Source organism: Pipistrellus hanaki (assembly GCF_964339955.1).
Source record: "Pipistrellus hanaki genome assembly, chromosome: 15".
Classification (NCBI taxonomy): Eukaryota; Metazoa; Chordata; class Mammalia; order Chiroptera; family Vespertilionidae; genus Pipistrellus; species Pipistrellus hanaki.
In genome coordinates, this window is record NC_140517.1 from 30444667 (window position 1) to 30465105 (window position 20439).

At 46.1% G+C, this 20439-nt stretch overlaps 2 protein-coding genes across 3 annotated transcripts; one reads left to right on the forward strand and one right to left on the reverse strand.

The window, feature by feature from the left end:
- Positions 1 to 467: 467 nt before the first annotated feature.
- On the reverse strand, positions 468 to 1220 carry LOC311610003 (uncharacterized protein). Its single transcript, XM_084860812.1, has one exon. The coding sequence runs from the start codon at positions 1110 to 1112 to the stop codon at positions 684 to 686; it is 429 nt and encodes a 142-aa protein (XP_084716938.1). The 5' UTR covers positions 1113 to 1220; the 3' UTR covers positions 468 to 683.
- A 14568-nt stretch (positions 1221 to 15788) lies between these two features.
- Positions 15789 to 20341, forward strand: ZBTB32 (zinc finger and BTB domain containing 32). 2 transcript variants are annotated; one of them, XM_084905388.1, is made up of 6 exons: positions 15789 to 16017; positions 17143 to 18114; positions 18368 to 18441; positions 18551 to 18619; positions 18736 to 18900; positions 19120 to 20341. In XM_084905388.1, exons 2-6 carry the CDS (start codon positions 17243 to 17245, stop codon positions 19383 to 19385), a joined length of 1446 nt encoding a protein of 481 aa, XP_084761514.1. In that variant the 5' UTR covers positions 15789 to 16017; positions 17143 to 17242; the 3' UTR covers positions 19386 to 20341. The 2 variants fall into 2 exon arrangements, with proteins under 2 accessions (XP_084761514.1, XP_084761513.1); XM_084905387.1 differs by having other exon boundaries at positions 15789 to 18114.
- Positions 20342 to 20439: the final 98 nt, after the last annotated feature.

Below are 20439 nucleotides of genomic sequence, written 5' to 3' on the forward strand. Positions count from 1 at the left end.
ATAATTAAAAAAAAAAAAAAAAAAAAAAAAAAAGTAGTTTGTTCTTCTCCCACAATTAAGTTTCCACAACACCTCCCCAACTACAATTATTACAAAAGAAAGTTAAAAACCACATTTTCTAGATCTTAGACTTATCGTCAGCATTTAGCTCAAATGTTTCACTGACTTCAAAAAATGGTTCTCCTTAAAACTCATCAGCTAAAAGCTCTATCCAAGCACTGAAGACGGCCTTTGCTAACATAACCCATGGCAATTCTTTTTTTTTTTTTTTTTAAAGCTTTTAATTTAAAAAATATATATTTTATTGATTTTTTTTTTTTTTTTTTTTTTTTTTTTTTTTTACAGAGAGAAAGGGAGAGGGATAGAGAGTTAGAAACATCGATGAGAGAGAAACATCGATCAGTTGCCTCCTGCATACTGGGGATGTGTCCACAACCAAGGTACATGCCCTTGACCACAGGCTGACGCTCTATCCACTGAGCCAAACCAGTTTCAGCTCATGGCAATTCTTTTCCCATTTCCCCTAAGCAGCTAGAGTGAGGCTAACCAGCAAGAGTGAGGCTCAGATTTGGGTACAGGGGTAGAGGGACACAATGGCTAATTTTTCCCAGTGCAAGATTGCATTGAAACTTGATGGGAGAGCAGAACTGGAGAGACTTGATGTTAGGGTCCAGACCCTGTATTCAATCAGAGTCACTGCTGGAAGAGGAGGAGGAGGAGTGCTTGCCAGGCTTATGGTGCGCCTGAGATTTTTTTTGAACTTTCTTCATTTTTTTCTGCATCTTCTTCTCACTCACCATTCCTGGTGCTACCATGCCAGAAGCCAAGGGATTAATAGGAGGCATGCCAGGGTCCGGTGGTGAATATGGAGGGGGATAGGGGCCTGGTGGTCGGTATCCTGGATACCCTGGTGGTGGCACAGGATAAGGAGGCCCAACTGGGGGGGAGGGGTAAACTGGATTCCCCTGGGGAGCTCCTGGGGGAGGAGGAAAGGGGGCTGGAGGAAAGGCAGGATTGACAGGCGGTGTATGGGCAGGATTGGAACCTCCAGAGTACCCAACATTAGAGGGATATAGATTTGGCCCTGGCTGCCCGGCACTGGGATTCCACATGGTCAGGTGTTTCCTCCAACCTGGGCTTGGCTGGTACTTCTCCTATGGAGGCCATTTTAACAAGCAATCTACCAAACATGGGATCCAGGATAATACAAAGATGCCAGCAGTCCCTAAGAGAAGTAGTAAAATGCCTCTATTTGAGAGTGTTCTACAGTTGTGATCTTCTCAAATGGCCTTTGTTTCCAGCATGAAGCCAGATTGGAGATAATTAATGCTAACAGCGTTCTAGACCTTGGGCCATTCCTCCAGTAACTAAAAAGTTGTCCTATGAATAGGTGCCTTTTTCCAAATTTCATAATCACAGAAAATTAAGGAGACAGTGCTTTCACTAAATTCATATTTCAAAACCCAAGTAAGAGACATTAAAGATGTGAAGAATCCCTGATATGTCTCTTAGATGCCTTCTCAAATGCCATGGGCAGTGGAATGGAAAGAAATAAAATAGAAAAGATTAATGATTAATAAAATGGTCTCTTTGGAGTTCTACTTTAGTATTGTTGGACACATAGATAAAGGAAGGTCCTTAATGTTCAAGTGCTTCTTGCTGTACAAAAAGAATACTTAAGATCAAATTGCCAAGGATGTTCCATCTCACCACTCATTTTCAATACCATGCTGGAAGTCTTAGCTATGCAATAAGAGAAGAAAATAAAAAAGGTATACAGATATAAAAGGAATAAATAAAACTCTCTTTTCTCATAGGTAACATGATTGTTTATTTAGAAAATCCAAAAAATCATTTTAAAAAACCTTTTGAAACTAATAAGCAATAATAGCAAGGTTGGATAGAAGGTTAATATACAACAGATCAAATGACAAGTTCAAGTGTTGTATCTATTGATCATATCACTGCCTAATAATGAAGTCATGTATATTTATTATTTATTCTTCTCAAGAAAATTTCATCCTAATAGCTTTCATTACTAGAATATGTTCAAGGAGAAAAATAATTTTTTTCTAAAATTGAGGGACTATTGATGAAATAAAAAAAGAAAAAATGTTGGTAACTGTAGCAACTGTGCGATAGTTACCCAGGGATTCATTTAACCATCCTCTGAATAAATAAACACCTTCAGTGACTTTGCATGGCTCTTAGAAGAATACCAACAATCCTGAGCATGGCCTACTAGGCCACATCCTGCCAACTACCTCAGCCTCACTCTCCCCTGCTTCCCCTTGCTTTACTCAACATTAAACTTCCAGGCCATGCTTCCTTCTGCCCCAGAGCTCTAGAACCTACTTTTCTACTGCCTGGAAGACTCTAATCACTCATCTAATTAGTGAATATTCATCTTTCAGATCTCAATGCCAGCATTGCTTCCTCCAGGAAGTCATCCTTAAAATCCCTGACCAGATCTATCTTGTGGTTTATTTCCAAGCAGCACTTAGTGCAGAATTACTTGCAATTAATAAAAATAGCCAACATTTAATTAGCACGTACTCTGTGCTGGAGCTGTTCTAAGTACTTCATGGGTGCCTACTCATTTGATTTTCTCAAGGCACAGAAAATAACGTTGCTCAAGGTTACACAGCTGGTAAGTGGTACAGGTCGGACCCAAACCCTATTAAAGCTGACATCTTAACCATTCTTGCTCTTCTCCCTACCTCTGAAGTAATAATATGAATTTCCCCTACCAAGATATGATCCCCTCAATGGCAGATATTTACTGTTATGAACTGAATTGTGACCCCCTCCACCATCAAATCAGATGTTGAAGTTCTAACCTTCACTGTGAATGCATTTGGAGATAGAGCCTTTAAGAAGAAAATTAAGGTTGAAGTGAAGTTGTAAGGGTAGGACCCTAATCCAATAGAATTGGTGTCCTTACGTCTTAGCCCTTTTGGGGTGCTATATAGAACACCACATGCTGGATACTTATAAACAACAGAATTTTATTGCACACAGTTCTGGAAATGGAGAAGTCCATGATAAAATCTCTAGCAGATTTGGGATCTGATGAGGATCTGCTTTCTGGTTCATAGAAAGCTGTCTTCTCACTGTAACACATGGCATAAGGCTGTCTTCTTTTATCAGGGTACTAATCCATTCATGAATACTCCACCCTTGTGATCTAATCACCTCCCAAAGGTTCCATTTCCTAATACCAGCACATTGGGCATGAGGATTTTAACATATAATTGGGGGGCGGCGGGGCGGGGGGCTAGCATCTTATAGGAAGAGGAAGAGATATCAGGAGTGTGCATGCACAGAGGAAAGGCCATGTGAGGACAAAATGAGAAGGCAGCCATCTGCAAGCCAAGGAAAGAAGCCTCAAGAGAAAACAACCCTGCCAGCACCTTGATCTTGGACTTCCAGCTTCCAGAACTGTTGTTAATTAATTTCTATTGTTTAAGCCACACAGTCTGTGGTATTTTTGTTAGGTCAGCCATAGCAGACTAATACATTGCCTCTTTTTGCTTGCCATTATATATTTTGTACTAAGTACCATGTCTAACATATAGTAAGTACTCCAAAAATATATACTTCTGTGTCACCACTTTTTCTGAAAAGTCTTCCCTCACCCTTCTCCCACTCCTTCCCTGGCTTAAGTGCCCCTTCTGGGTTTCAGGTGCTATATTTTTCATTTGGTTCTGGAAGGATAATTTCTCTTTAAAAGGTAATCTTTGGCGCTGGCCAGGTACCTCATTTGGTTAGAGCATCATTCCTATATGCCAAGGTTGCAGGTTCGATCCCTAGTCAGGGTATTACAGTAGTCAGCCAATGAATGCATAAATAAGTGGAACAACAAATTGATTTTTTTCACTCTCTCCCTCTCTCCCTTCCTCTCTCTCTAAAATCAATAAGAATTTTTTAAAAGTTTAGGTAGCCCAGCTGGTGTGATTTAGTGGTTGAGCATTGACTCATGAATCAGGAGGTCACCAGTTCAATTCCCAGCTAGAGCATATGCCCAGGTTGCAGGCATGCAGGAGGCAGCCAACCAAGCCAACCATGTTTTTCTCTCATTGATATTTCTATCTCTCCCTTCCCTTCCTTTCCTCAATCTCTCTCTCTCCCTCTCTCTCTCTCTCTCTCTCTCTCTCTCTCTCTCTCTCTCTCTCTCTCTCTCTCGTCAGTAAAAACATATATTTTTTAAAAGGTTATATCTTTGAATTTAAAGATTTCAAATCCAGTGGTCAGCAAATTGCGGCTCTGTTGACTAATGAGTTTGCTGACCACTGACCTAGACTCTAATTCCAATAATTACAGGCTGTTGTTCCTTGTGATTAAGTCCCTATCAGTGGCCTGCAAACTCATTAGTCAACAGAGAGGCAAACCACGGCTTGGCCCGCAAGCTGCAGTTTGCCAACCACTGGGCTAGTCTTCTCCAGGGCTCAGCATAGATGGCAAATGCTGACAGAGTTTAATATTTGAGTGAATGCAAGTCTGCTGACCCTTACACATGAGCGCTGCTGGGTAGGGAGTAAGAAGACTTGAGTTCTAAGCTTCATGAGCCTCAAAAGTAATTATGACCGCGGGTTTATCAGGAAATCAAAGCTTTCCTTATATTTCAAAAAGTAAAGGGTTATTTTTATGTCTGTTAGGAATACTTGTGCAGTTGAGCTGAACTCCTGAGCCTGGCTCCAGTCAGACTTCTTGCTGTACTTCAAACATACTTAGTTCACACCTGTCTCAGGGCCTTTGAACTTGCTACCTCTTCTAGGAGCACACTTCCTCCAGACTTTTCTATGGCAAATACATGGCCTTAATTTTCAGTGTCTTCACCAGAGTCAAATCAGGTGATGGTGACTGTGAGGAAGCAACTCAGTTTCAGGGCAGAGATGCAACACTTCTATTGGTTCATAAACTTCTCAATAGCCTTGGTAGGTATTTACTATCATTATCCCCATTTTACAGAAAAAAATTGAGGCCAAGAGAAGTTAAGTAACTTGCCAAAGGTCTCACAACTATATTTTTAAAAATATTTTTAGTGATAGAGAAAGAGAGAGAGAGAGAGAGAGAGAGAGAGAGACATCAATAATGAGAATCATTGATTGGCTGCCTCTTGTATGTCCCCCACTGGGGATTAAGCCCACAACTCAGGCATGTATCCTGATCTCCTTGTTCCTAGGTCTATGCTCAACCACTGAGCAACACTAGAAGGGCAGGTCTCACAACTATTAAGTACCAGGAATAGGATATGAATCCAGGCATCTAGTGTACAGCTTCTTAACTACAAGGCTTTTTGCTTCTCGATGTATATTAAAACTTATTTATCCCTAGCTGGTTTGGCTCCATGGATAGAGCACTGGCCTGCAGACTGGGGGTCCCTGGTTCGATTCCAGTCAAGGGCACATGCCCGGGTTGCAGGGTCAGTCCTCAGTAGGGGGCGTGCAGGAGGCAGTCGATCAATGATTCTCTCTCATCATGATGTTTCCATCTCTCTCTCCCTCTCCCTTCTTCCCTGAAATCAATAAAAAAAATTTTTTTTAATTTTTAAACTTATTTAACATAGGGTCTGGCACAAGGTAGTTACACAGTAAGCAATAGTTATTTCTATGCTTATCTCAAACATTTGACTCTCCTTATCTTACTTACAGTCCAACCCTCAGAATGAAGTCAACAGCCCTTCCCACTCCACCTTGCCAGAGTCCAGGATCCCTCACTTCATCTTCTCATGCATATGCATACTGGGTAGCTGGATTTCAGAGTTCTAGAGTAAGGCTCTCTAGGTTCTCATCCATAGTTTCTACCATTCACTAGTACTATAAACAAAGAAATGTTATATCCCTCCCTGGGTCACAGTTTCCTCACTTGTAAAGTGCAAATGCTTTCTACTTTGTCTGGCCCATAAGAAGTTTGGTAAATGGTAGCAATTATGAGTAGGGCTTCACAATGAGAAGCCTCCAAGGGTCCTAAGGTTGTAAAATACACTCCCAACCATCTGGGTCAAAGTTGGGACCAGATGAACCCATTGTTTGCAGACAAGATTGGCTGGATTGAAAAGACCTCTCACCTTATCCAACCCAGGATCTATCTACCAGACAAGTACTTCCTGGAGGCAGTGTGATTCAGGGCACGATCTCTTGGGTCTGATAGATGTAAGTCTGAATTTCAGTTTTGATTTTTCCTGAGAGCCTCATTATCTTCATCTGTCAAGTGGGAAAGGAGCAGTGCAAGGAGTTATTAAGAATGTGGGTTTGGCCCTGACCGGTTTGGCTCAATGGATAAAGTGTCGACCTGCAGACTGAAAGGTCCCAGGTTCGATTCCGGTCAAGGGCATGTACCTTGATTGCAGGCACATCCCCAGTAGGAAGTGTGCAGGAGACAGCTGATTGATGTTTCTCTCTCACCAACGTTTCTAACTCTCTATGCCTCTCCCTTCCTCTCTGTAAAAAAATCAATAAAATACATTAAAAAATAATGTGGGTTTGAATTCAGATGGTTATGTATCATTCTATTCCTTGCTCTGCCAAGGACCAGCTATATAAGCCGAGTGTCTTCACCTCCTTGTACCTTAGTTGTCTGTTTCAATGGGTTTTGTCATCATTCCTCTTCCTAGGCTGACTGAGGATTGCCCGGGACCATGTATGCCCACACTGTGGGCACTGTAGCTGTTAGGATGGTGAGCAATGTATAACAATGATTAGGAGCTTAGGCTCTGAGTCAGAGTGCAACAGACCTAATTCAAATTCCAGCTCTGGCAATTATTTCTGTTGAAAACTTAGGGAAAATAATTTTTTTCTTCTCAGCCTCAATTTGCTTATCTGTGAAGTGAGAAATATAACAGTGAATATCTGATAGAACTTGTTAAAAGGATTCAATCAAGTGATGCTCATAAAGCATTTAAAACTGGCCTGGTACAGTGTAAGTGGCAAAGATATGAGGTTGATTTTTAAAGTTTCCTTTCTAGAATTCAAATGCATTTGTCCAACTGTTTGAGGAGTTGCAAATATATGCCAAGTGCTGGGGGCTACAGGACCAGATTCAAGCCCAAATCATAGTGATAGCAGCTTCTGCTTACTGAGCCCTTGATTTGTACCATGCTTTCTGTGGCATCTCATTGACTCCTAAATAACCCGATTGCTATGCCAGTTAACCTTTCTGTCAGAAGCAGTCACTTGACCCACAGCAAGTATGGGCATTGCTGAGCCTTCGACCTTGTTCTGTTGAGAGGCCAGCAGTCAAGGCCTCTTAAAACTTTAACGATTAAGTAGAATTGATTTTGTAATGTGGGATGGGGTCTGATGTGATCACAGTTGATCCTGGTTTATCACATCTATAAATTAGGGTATTTTGGTTTTTTATTCACAAAGACTGTCTTTCCCCCTATTTTTTAAGGGGTTTGCTCCCATGGAGCCCTGGAGCTGAGCCGAGGAACTGGAACAGAACCTTAACCGCCTGAAACCACTGGGCTGGGCTCTGCCTCAGGGCCCTCTCACTGATTAAAGGCAAAGGAGCAAGCCTTGGGACCAATCAGAATTGGAAGCAGTTGAGCAATGCTCGCCTCCTCAGAGCGCCCTTGTATTTCATTGGATGAGTCAGAATCCAGGCTAAGTCTCTTAGAAGAGATCAGAGCCAGCCAATCAGCGAAGCAACCGCAGAAATGCTGGTGGGAGAAAGGAGGCAGTTGGCCCTTGCACTGTCCTGTCGCGAGCTTGCAGTCCGTCAGCACCAAGACCCTGCTTAGGCAGAAAGTCCGCTGGCCGGGCCCTAAGACCAGGCGAACTAATGGCACGGCAGTGCAATGGCACATTTTCTCTACAGTGCGGTGGGGTCTGGTACACACAGTACGCAGGTAATCCTGCGTCAGCTGACAGTCGAGCTGTCCCTGAGCATTTGAAGATTGAGTATCTAGGCCCAGGCCATTTACGGGTTGAGGCTGCACCTCTTGTCTTCTTTGTCCCCGCATACTTCCTGTTGAGGCAGGGTGCGCTCTGCAAGCCAGTCCGTGATGGGACCGGCAGGAGGCAGGAAAGGGGAGCTGCCCACAGTCACCTGAAGTCTGTCTGGCTCTTGAGGCCTCCCAGCCAATCACACACACACTTCTCCATAGATTGCAAGGAGTTGAGAAAACGGTGAAAGGGTTTGCAACTAGAGCTACTCAGCTTGTCAAGACAGAAGCAAGAAAGCGGTGGTTTCCCTGAACTCTTGCGAAGGCAGCCTCCAAGGTGAAGGAGGTTCAGGTCTCAGTCTGTTTATATAAAAGTGTGGGAGAGAGCAAATACCGCAGTCAATCAAAATTGGGCACAGGCTGGAGGTTTAGATCTTAGCCCAAGAGCCTGAAGCATCAGTCCGCAGACCTTCCTCAGAGCCTTAGCGAGCTCGAGCCTCACAGCCCATCTGTGGCGGGTGTTAGGCGGCTCGAGATCCTGGAGCTGTCCTCGGTGCCTCCCAGCTGCTAGGCACGCTCCTTAGGTGGGGGCCGGGAAAGAGGTTGCAGCCAGCGCTGCAACCAATCAGCATTCGCCTTGGGATCCAGGTGCAAAAAGCTCGCGCCCCAGTCTTCCATTCCTGGCCTAGCAACGATCCCCACTTTCTAACGGTCACCCAGGCTTGCGCCGCCCAAAGTGCATGTGAGTCCGAGTGGAACAGGCTTTGAGCTGGTAAGTGGCATGTTTTTCTTACTCTTCTTTGAGCTTAAGGTTGGGCCTGGCCCAGGCACAACTGGAATATGGGTGATTGAATGGTTACCATGAGGTTCAGGAAGTGAGGGCTGAAGACTTTAGGCCATTGGAACTCCTTGGAGAGGCTGGAAATGGGGCCTCTTGGGCACCTTAGGGCCCTGGCTGGGTAGAGGCCAGGCTGGTTTGCCCTGTGATTTGGTCTATGGCTCCTGATGCCAGCCTGATTTGGAAGTATGTTGTGGGGCAGTTGGAGGCCCTTGGAGCCGTGTGTGGCATCATTGGCCATGAGGTATGGCCTTTGAACTGTGAGAGGTTTTCTGGGGTCTCTGGACTGAGTCTGGACCTGGTGACTAGTGGAAGAGGCTTGTGACTGTCCATAGGTTATTGGTATTCACTGGCTGAGAGATGAAACTAGTGTGCAGTTGAGAGGTTTCTTGGGTCTTTGGATCCAGCCTGGGTTGAAGAGTGAGCATTGTTGCAGTCAAAAGCCCCATGGGAAGTTGCCAAGAGTCACTGCATCCAGGCTATGCAGGCTTTTAGAGGTCTCTGGATTCGGGGTTGAGGTGCTCTTGGCAGATCTTACAGTATTGTGTCCAGGTTGGACAGTGTGGCTAGGAGATTAGGCCCATAGTCTTATGAGGGTTCTGGGGAATGAAGAGGTGTCTCCAAACCCCAGCCAAGTTGTCCATATGAAGTATCATTGACTTGTGGTGACTTGAGATAAAGCCCAGATTGGGTCATGTCTGGGGCATTTTATTTATTTATTTATTTATTTATTTATTTATTTATTTATTTTAATATATTTTATTGATTTTTTACAGAGAGGAAGAGAGAGGGATAGAGAGTTGGAAACATCGAAGAGAGAATCATTGATCAGCTGCCTCCTGCACCACCCCCACTGGGGATGTGCCTGCAACCAAGGTACATGCCTTTGACCAGAATCGAACCTGGGACCTTTCAGTCCGCAGGCTGACACTCTATCCACTGAGCCAAACTGGTCTCGGCAATGTCTGGGGCATTTTAGTACCTGTCCCTATCTCTTCCCCAAATCCTTTGTGGTCACTCCCAGAAGATATCAGGCTGTAATCATGGGGCAGGTGCATGGGAAAGATGGGATGTACTGGGGCACAGGAAGCGGTCTGTGAAAGATCCTGCTCTTTAGGAAATCACCCAAGTGTCTTTATGTGGATTTTTTATATTTATGGGACAGTGTTGATATCTACTTTCACTCAGCTTTTCCAGCATTACTTAGTATTAAAGCTTTCAGGGTGCTTTCATGTACACCCATGGTTCTCTTTTTTTCTTTTTAAATATGTTTTTAGATAGAAACATTAACAAGGAAGAAACATCATTGATCGGCTGCCCCCTGCACACCCCCTTCTGGGGATTGAGCCCGCAACCCAGGCATGTGCCCTGACCAGGAATTGAACTGGTGACCTCTTGGTTCCTAGGTTGATGCTCAGCCACTGAGCCACACCGGCCGGGCACACCCAGAGTTCTTAAACCAAGGGTGGGGGATACAAGGGAGTGGTAGTCTATGAGTGGATTTCAAGAGTCTGTGAACTCTTGGAAACCATAAGAAAACTATGCAGGTTGGATTTTTGGTAGAGAGGGAGCAAAAGTGGTCACAGGGATAAGTGAGGAGTAGGTGAACTGTTCCAGAATGGACTTTAGAGCAGATTGTGAATTCCTTATCAATTATATGCAAAATGATATGAGACTACAGTTTTCTGATGTAAAGAGTTGACTCCATAGTTTATATTCTCAAAGGAATGATAACTGACCTAAGAGGTTAAGGATTATTGGATTAAAACAGGCTTCCATATTATTTATAGGGCCTAGACATGACTAGAAATGAAGATTCCCCTTTTTCTTCCCAGACCTGCTGTTGGCATACATGTTAAGGTATCTCACATACTAGCCTGCATGTCCAAGCTCAGTCTACCTGCCTCTCTCTCACACAGTCAGAGTCTAAGGTTACATCAGTTCTGAAGTCTACTTTCATGAGTATAGATCTGGGGATGAGGTACATGTAGGCCCTGGAATTGGGCCATTTAGGCTAGGAGGTCCAGAGTTCTGAGTTCCCAGAGCATGTCTAGAATTGAGGGATGGTCACAGGTTCTAGATGGGCACTTCTGGATTCCCTTGGGCTTCTCAGCCCATGGGAGGGACACAGCCAGATGTCAGAGTAGGGCCTTCTCCCTGGCTTTAGGTAATACTGGTATTTAGTACTGTTCTTGAAAACAGGCCCTGTGAGGAAGTTGAGGGTTTTGGAAGACTTAGGCCCATATTAGGGCTGAAGAAAAAGGATGTGAGGATGCTGTGAAACCTAAGTTTTTGTATTTTGTTTTACATCTAGTCTAGTTCTTTTTCCACTTAATTCTCAAAAGGTGTGCTATGAGTCGTAGCCAGTTTTGCACAGTGGATAGAGTATTGGCCTTTGGACTGAAGGGTCCTAGGTTCAATTCTGGCCAAGGGCACATACCTTGGTTACAGGCAGGATCCTTGGCCTTGGTGCAGGAGTCAACCAGTTGATGTGTGTCTCTCATATTGATGTTTCTCTCTGTCTCTTGCCCTTTCATCCACTCTCTTTAAAAATCAATGGAAAGATATCCTCCAGTGAGAATTAACAAAAATAAAAATAAAAAATAACTAAGATGTCCTATGATCAGTTCTCTATGACCTGGATTTAGCTAACCTGGCTATGCCTATATCTGGCTTTTGAGTTATGTAGACTATAGATTTAAGGGAAGAAAAAGGAATTTGCTCTGTGGTGTCTCTTCTCTGGTATGTGTTGGATGTATTTAACCAGAATGATTGAACATTTAAAAGTTTATGTAAGATTTGGATAATTGGCCTTAATCTATAAAAAAAAAAAAAAATACTGTGTGTGCCCAAGCCGGTTTGACTCAGTAGATAGAGCATCGGCCAGAGGACTGAAGGGTTTCGGTTTGATTCTGGTCAAGGGCACATATCTGAGTTGCAGGCATGATCCCTGGCCCTGGGCAGGGTGCAAGCAGAAGATAACCAATCCATGTGTCTCTCTCACACTTCTATATCTCCCTCTCTCTCTGAAAAAAAAAAATCAAGGGAAAAAATATCCTTGGGTGAGAATTAGCAATAAAAAAGCTGTGTGCAGCCGAAACCGGTTTGGCTCAGTGGTAAAGCGTTGGTCTGCGGACTGAAAGGTCCTAGGTTCGATTCTGGTCAAGGGCATGTACCTTGGTTGCGGGCACATCCCCGGTAGGGGGTGTGCAAGAGGCAGCTGGTAGATGTTTCTCTCTCATCGACATTTCTAGCTCTCTATCACTCTCTCCTACTCTCTGTAAAAAATCAATAAAATATATCTTTTTAAAAATCTCTGTGCATATGGGGAGGAGTTACTTAATTTGGGTAAAGAAATGTGTTCCTGGGAAGAGTTGAAAGTTCATAGAATTTTTCTGAATAGAATTTTGTTAAAACTTACCATAGCTTTGGAATTACTCAACATTTAAAATACCTGAGATAAAGGAAGAATGTTTTTCATAAAATAACCATCCCTCTATTCTGATTAATATTAATTATAATATCAGATGTCCCAAAAATGTATACACACTTTGAGTAAAAGAATGAAACAAATTGAGCTATCAACTTCTAGTAGTGTATACATTTTTGGGGGGGTGGGGGAAACACCCTATATTTATATCAAGATGGATTGTGCCTGAAGAGGTTCTTGGTTAAGCTTATCAGTGAGAATAAAAAATGCCAGATTTCAAACTTTCCTTAGTAATATGAGTCTTATAAAAGGCTAAAAGCCAACATCATACCTTCTTTTCCCATATACTTATCTTTCAATTATGTCCTACCTAATCTCTTCTACCCACTGTACCCTCTTCCAGGGTCCAGGCTTGTGTCCTCATAACCTGTGGTTCTCAGGGAGAAAACTGCAGGTGATTCCTACTGAGTCAGCTTGGAAAGTGGAAGGTGAGCAAGCTTTCTAAGACTGGGGAGAAGAGACCTTTCAAAAATAAAAAAGGCAGTGTCTCTGACCTTTCATTGCTCTGGTGTCACTTCTCACTCTATGCAAGATGGCTTGGGCTGTGCAGTAAAAATGTAAAAAGGGAGCCTTGGCCGATGTGGCTCAGTTGGTTGGGCATGTGCACAGAAAAGATTGCTGGTTTGATTCCCAGTCACGGATATGTCCAGGTTGTGGGCTCAATCCCTGGCAGGGGTATGCAGGAGGCAATCAATCAATGTTTCTCTCTCTCCCTTCCTCTTCTCTCAAAATCAATTTAGAAATCATATGTATTGTATATGGAGAGAGAGAGAGGCCTAGAGCAGAGGTGGGGAACGTCTGACCCCCTCAGGCCATTTAAAACCCATGAAATAATTTTGAAGCATTGGGGCTGCGTTAATTAAATGTTTTGACCAAATATAGTAGGCTAATTTTTAAGTTAACAATTTTGTATGCCTAACAAATATAAATATTCAAATGGCCCTTGACCAAAAAAAGTTTCTCCACCCCTGGCCTAGAGTGTTACCAGCCTAAGGGCTGAGGTGTAGAGAGCTCTAGAGATACCCCTAAGGAGGGAGGAAGTCTTAAAAGGGATATCCTTAGATGAAGTAGACACCAAGTGGGAGGCAAGATAATGTTTCCCATTCTTGCCCTAACCAGTTTGGCTCAGTGGATAGAGTGTCCTCCTGCAGACTGAAGGGTTCCAGGTTTGATTCTGGTCAAGGGCATGTACCGTATTTTTCGGACCATAAGACGCACCGGACCATAAGACGCACCAGTTTTTAGAGAAGGGAAATGAAGAAAAAAAGATTCTGAAACAAATAGTGTCCTAAAATATTTTATGTGCATTAAAACTCAACATCACAGTCATAAACACATGTAATCAACCCTGTAAAGTAAACAGCAGCATTTAGAACCATTTTAGAGCCGGGCAAGCACACAGAGACCACACAGAGCCGGGCAAGTAAAAAAACTTTTTTTTTTTACAGTATATGTATAGGCTATATTTGGACCATAAGACGCAGGGACTTTTTCCCCCCACTTCTGGGGGGAAAAAAGTGCGTCTTATGGTCCGAAAAATATGGTACTTTGATCACAGGCATACCCCTAGTGGGGGAAGTGCAGGAGGCAGCTGATCGATGTTTCTAATTCTCTATCCCTCTCCCTTCTTCTCTGTAGAAAATCAATAAAATGTATGTTTTTTTTAAGTTTCCCATTCTTGGGGGGGTTTTATTCGCTGAATGGGAGATCCCTTGCCTTTTCTGCTCCCTTTTAGACTTTCTAAAAAGCCTGTGACTACTGCCTGCCAACTACATTTGGTGGCTTACAGAGGACACTGCCTTTTGAGCTGTCTCCAATCTCTTGATCATCAACGGGAAAACCATACCAGTGGAGATATTGACTCACAGACACATGATAAGGGGCTGGGAGGTAAGGGGGACCACATACCACTGGGTCTTTCAGACCACTCTACCTTTCCTTATACACTTAGGGCTTCTCCCTCATGGCTTTCCCCACGTATTCCATATCTTCAGGGATTGTGTGTTCCTCTGTATTCACAATCTGTAGAAATGTCAGGCATCAGAGCTTTAATGTGTCTAGGCCAAGTGTCTCTTTTTAAATATATATTTTATTGATTTTTTACAGAGAGGAAGGGAGAGGGATAGAGAGCTAGAAACATCGATGAGAGAGAATCATCGATCAGCTGCCTCCTGCACACTCCCTACTGGGGATGTACCTGCATCCAAGGTACATGCCCTTGACCGGAATCAAACCTGGGACCCTTGAGTCCACAGGCAAACGCTCTATCCACTGAGCCAAACTGGTTAGGGCCCAAGTGTCTTTTATATGGATGTTTAATGAGTCCCTGGGTGTGGTGGTGTGAGGAGTTAGAAAACTCAGACATGAAAAACATTTAATGTTCAGAGTAGCAAATGAATACAGCTTGCCCATTTGCATTTTCCCTTTCACTCTGACTCATCTTCCCCTCTCCCCACCCTATTATTGCCCATCTACCAGCCCCACCCAATGGCACACCCTGTCTGATGTAGGAAGGGTTAACATCTGCCTGCACCCAAGCTAGAACGAGAGGTAGAGGGAAGACTATTAGGTCTAGAGGGAGAAAGTAGAGGCTGGTCTGAATATTTTGGGGTCTTGGGGCCAAAGGGAGAAACAGGAGTTTAGAGACATAATATTTGAGTCCAGGAGAGGACCCAGAATCTAAGGGAGAAGGCTGGAGAGTGGGGGAAAACCAGAGAAGCCTTCCAATGCCTGACTTGTTTATCTTTGTTATTTATTGGGCATATATGATATGCCAGGCTCATATAACTGATTTATCATTTGTCAAATCAATGAAAATTTGTCATAGGGTGAGAGATCATGGAATAATATGAAAAAGAAATTTGAGTTTCTCAGACCTCATCCTTTCCCCAAGTTAACAAGTGCTAAAGTGAAAAGAGAGGAAATCTCCAAGGACCTTGACTTTTTGGGCAGGAAGTGAAAGAAACCCCAGAGTTCTGATTTCAGAGAAATGTAATTTGTCATCAACCCAAGAAAAGGAGTTTTTCTCTTCGAAGACCACTACAGACCCTTTCGGGGTTACCCCCGTCAGAGTTTGATGGGAGGATCTGAGTCACTCACACATCCAGTCCTCAGTGATGGCTCAAATGACAGAGGTCATTTCCACAAAGCAGTCAAAGCTTCCTAGTATCAAGTCAGGCATGCTTTTGGTTCTCCTTCACTCTCTCTTTGGAATCCAGACATTTCAGTCCTTTTTGCCTCTGAGATAGCAGAAACCGCTTTCATCTACTGGAGCTCTGCCGACACCTCTAAGAAACAGAATTAATACTATTTGAGTGATACTATGTACTGACAAACCTTTTTCACACTCATCATTTCATCTTCACCCCCATCTCCAAATGAGATAAGCAGAGGTTTACCCTATTTCATGGATGAGGTAAGAGAGGCTCTGAGAGATGATTTGCCCAAGGTGACTCAACTAGTAAATGGCAGAGACGAGACTCAAATGCGGATCTGATTAGTTCAGAGTTTTTTATTTGCCTCCGATACACTTCTTTGACTCTAGAAGTTCACAAATGAAATAAGGAGACAGGTTAGGAGACAGAATGCCCGGATTCTAGAATAAAAGGGGTGGTCTCTTCTGGAGCGATGAAGCAGAGCGAGGAGTATAAAACCACACCCTGTGGGGGAACTGTGGCAGGCTGATACTTGGGACATCCAATGGAAGATTGTGAGGTCAGGGGCGGAGTTATTGGGGTAGGGGGTGGGCAGGAGCCCAACAGAAGTTCAGAACATGCGGTGTTCAGGAGGAAGCTACAACTGGTGAGTGGTTTCTTCTCCCCAGCTGAGACTTTCTTCCCATTATATCCCTTTCTGTCCACTTCCTGCAAACCTATAGCCCTCTCCCTGAGGTGACCAAGTAATAATCCTGCCTCCCACAAGAGTCCTCACCACATCTAGGAATATGCCTGCTGGGTATTGAGTCACTTGGGTCTATCTCTTTGTATCTGTGTTTCCAGTTCTCTTCTTAAAAGCAAAAGTGATGATTTTGATGTGTGAGAAATTCCTGTCCTGTTGGGTTCTTTATATTCTTCACCTTTGGCTTATGAAAAACAAAATTAAACCATCTTCTTAACTTGAAAGGAAATAGCCTCTCCTCTATAGTTCTCATTTCCCTTTCTCTCACGTCCTCACGGGTCTAGGTCTTCTTCCAAACCTCTCTCTATCCTCGGATCAAGAGCCTTCTTTCCAGTGACTTCTATATCTGCTCTTAACTCACTAGACAGGCTTCTTCAGTCTCTTCCAGTTCCTTCTCTAAGGATGTATTCTAGATGCTTCAGCCTCAAGACGATTGATGCCTTGGAGCCTGCCCTCCTGCAACTATGACCCTATCTATTGCTCATTTTCTGCTTCTCAGAACCCTCAGCTCCACGTGATAGACTTGTGAAGGGAGCTGAGGGTTCTGGGTCCTCTCCTAGACTCAAATATTATGTCTCTAAACTCCTGTTTCTTCCTTTGGCCCCAGGACCCCAAAATATTCAGACCAGCCTCTACTTTCTAGCTCTCTAAACTCTCCCATGAAGCTGTGTCTTGCCCCATCCCTAACTGCCAGGGATGACTGGGTCTGGAGGAGATCGAATGAAGGAAGCCTGGCCTGCTCAGAGGGGCTCAGAGAAGCAGCATTTAAATCAGAGATTGCTAACTGGCAGAATCCATTTACACAGTCTTAAACCCACTGCTTAATATAGTGTTAACTACCTGATCCTTGCTTTTAAGTCCTGACATTGATCTAATTTCTGTTCTCTTGCCACTTAACTCTAGGCCCCTGGCCTGTTATGGATTTGGATAAGCTCAAGTCTTCTCTTGGGTTAGTTTATTTGCTCCATTCAGGACAGACTGCTCTGATCCAGAACAAACAACTCATTCTTCCTTCCTTCATCTCCACAGGCTTGAGAATATGCTGTTCCTTCCTCCCCTTTCCACCATGGACCTCGAACTGTGGCCTTTGTCTCAGAACCTCTGAGATTGGTACCCAGGCAAGGAAAAAATGCCCCTGTCCTCAACAAGACTGCCTAGCCCCTATGGCTCTGATCGGCTGGTACGGCTAGCAGCCAGGCTCAGGCCAGCACTATGTGATACCATTATCACCGTGGGGAGCCAGGAATTCCCTGCACACAGCTTGGTGCTGGCAGGTGTGAGCCAGCAGCTAGGCCGCAGGGGCCACTGGACTCTGGTGAAAGGAATCAGCCCTTCCACTTTTGCACAGCTTCTGTACTTTGTTTATGGAGAGAGTGTTGAGCTGCAACCTGGGGAACTAGGGCCCCTTGAGGAGGCTGCCAGGGCCTTGGGGGTGCAATCCCTGGAAGAGGCATGCAGAAAGGCTCGAAGAGACAGGGCTAGAGTAGAGTTTAGTCAAGGGCTGAAGGAACATCAGAAGCCAGAGAAACCCACAAGGGATTCTGAGAGTGGAGTGGGGGACCTTGGAGAGCAGAGACCAGAGAAGTTTATTAGAGCTGGTGGGAGAGAACAGGAGACGGTGCAGGAGCACAGGCCACTGAGAGAGAGCTCTGAGGTAGCAGAGACAATGCAGGAGGATCAGAGAGAGCTTATGAGATCAGAGGAGAAACTCGACCAATCCCTTTTTGACCACGGTGGGAAACAAGAAGTGATCACGTGGGTGAAGGAGAGTCCAGGGGGCGCTGAGGAAAATTTAGGGGAGTTGCCTGGCCCCCCACCCCCACCAGGTTTCCTCCAAACCAGCATCACCTCTAGGCCCTGGTGGGCTGAGGCCCCTTGGTTGAGGGAGAGCCAGCCTGCCCTGTGGAGCCTCCTGCTATTTGCGCCCAGATATGGCACTCCTTTCTCCCATAGTACTTCCATCACCGCAGCCTGGCAAGAGGTCTGGCCTCAGGATCAGAGGTGAGTGAAGGGGTCCAATGGAAGCCTATCTGGGAGGGAGTGGCTCAGGCAAGGCAGTGGTGATTGGTGAAAGGGCATCACATCTTTTATCTCTATTGTACATTCCTGAGCTGGAGATAAGACAAAAAGCTCCCACCACAGGGGAAACCAAAGCCCAGCACCTGAGAATGTACATCACCGTCCTCTCCATGATGGGGTTAGTCAGGATCCCAGGTTTTGCCAACTCTGTTACTCTTTCCCACCCCACCCCAAGGATCCCACTGTCCCTGAACCTCCACAAAGGGCTCTGGAGCCAGAATCAGTTGGCCTCCTCTAGCTCTACCTCAGGTAAGCCCTTCACTGTCTGCATGAACCCTGTAATATGGTCTCTCTGCTGGGGTGGTGGCTGCAGGAGTCCAGCTTGAGTAGGGCCCCTACTTCCCTCTGTTCTCTCCAGGTTCCCTCCCCCAGGGCCCCACAAAGCTCAGCCCTGGGGAGATGGAAGAGCCTGATCAGAGGCACTCAGGTGAGTAGAGTGAGGATGCTTTTGCTTCTGTCTCATTGTAGCCCCTGACATCTTGCCTGGGTGTTCCAGTGATCCCGCTCTGGGATTCCCAACTCTGCCTTCCTTTGTTCCCACAGGTGAACTTCCAACCTGTATGGGACATGGGGGCAAAGCAGACTGTCCATCTCGCCAACAGCCTTTCAGGCCTCCTCCTGCTCGGTCCAGGCCCTATTCTTGTTCTGTCTGTGGAAAGAGGTTTTCACTCAAGCATCAGATGGAGACACACTACCGAGTTCACACAGGTATGGGCACCCTGCCCAAGCATTGATTTGCCTGCCCCTAAGTCCCTCTCTGCTGCCTAGCTCCCACACAACTCCCTTGTCCAGTTGCCCCTGATCTACCCTTAGGCCGCCAACCTGTGACCCTTGAGTCCGCAGGCCCACGCTCTATCCATTGAGTCAAACAGGCTAGTGCTTCGCCCCTTTCTTATCTTCATCGCCCCTCCCCTCTACCCGCCCTAGGAGAGAAGCCCTTTTCCTGTGGCCTCTGTCCCCAGCGCTCCCGGGACTTCTCGGCCATGACCAAGCACCTGCGGACACACGGGGCTGCACCCTACCGCTGCTCTCTGTGCGGAGCTGGCTGCCCCAGCCTGGCCTCCATGCAGGCACACATGCGGGGCCACTCGCCCAGCCAGCTCCCGCCGGGATGGACCATTCGCTCCACCTTCCTCTACTCCTCCTCCGCCTCTCCCTCCTCGAGGCCGTCCTGGGACTCCACCTCCAAGTAGGTCCCCTGTCTCCTCCACCTGACGGGATGCCAATAGCGTCTTTGGCTGCAGCTAAAGAATGAAAGATATAAAGACAGGCCAGCGGGCTGGCTAAGCTTCTGATCTGGCACCTGGCTTTGTCAGTCTAGCAAATTCGGCTCCAAGAAGCATCGCAGGAAGGGCGCCGAGAGCCCTCTCCCAGATGACCAAGGACAGCACAAGCCTGAACTAGCGATCCCGTGTGGGGCGAGGGCAGTGAAATATGCACAAGTGAATCTTAACTGTGTGGGGACTGTTGATTTCATTACTAAAATAAAGCGTTTTCTGTGCCTTACTCTCCGGACAAGAAAGCCGAGTCCAGAATTTAGTCTGCGCGGGTTGGGGCGCGCGCAGCCCGGCCCCTGGTCCTGTGGCGGCCCCTCGTGGCCGCACGTCCGCTGTTCGGCGCGGCGGCACCTCCTCGGTCCCCCGTCCGCCCGGAGGCAGGGGGTCGGAGGGCCCGATGTTCGGGCTGACTTAGCAGCAAGCCCTGCGGGGGCGGGGGGGAAGCTGTAAGAACCCAAGTTCCTGCCCTTTCCACGGCAAGCAAAGGCGCACGGAGTCGGAGTCTGGGTGGTCCCTGGCCCGGGCTCGAGGAGCCGCGTACTCCACTCTGCTTTCAACCACCCGCCTCCTAGCCTGGAGGACAGGGCCCCGGCTTCTGCGGCATCTTTCCTCCACGCTGGCCGGGTCGTCCCTGGAACTGAGACGACCCTTGGCCGCCGCCCCTTCCCCAGCCCTAGCTCCTGCAGACGCGAACTTCGTTTCCCGGAGTCTTCGGGCTCCCAGCGAGGAAGCCGCCGCACCCTGGGAGTGGTAGTTCGCGCCGGCCGCCGGCCTGCAGCAGGACGATGGGCGGAGTCTGGGCGGAAGCCACGCCTCCCGGCGGCTCGGGGGCTCGCTTTCCCTCTGGGTCGGGTCGGGACCCCTGCAGACCCAGCTCTCGCGGCCCTAGCTCTCGGCGGAAGGAGCGCGACGCCTGGACTACATTTCCCTGAGGCCTCCGCGCCTCACCCCGCTCCGGCCGCGACGCGGG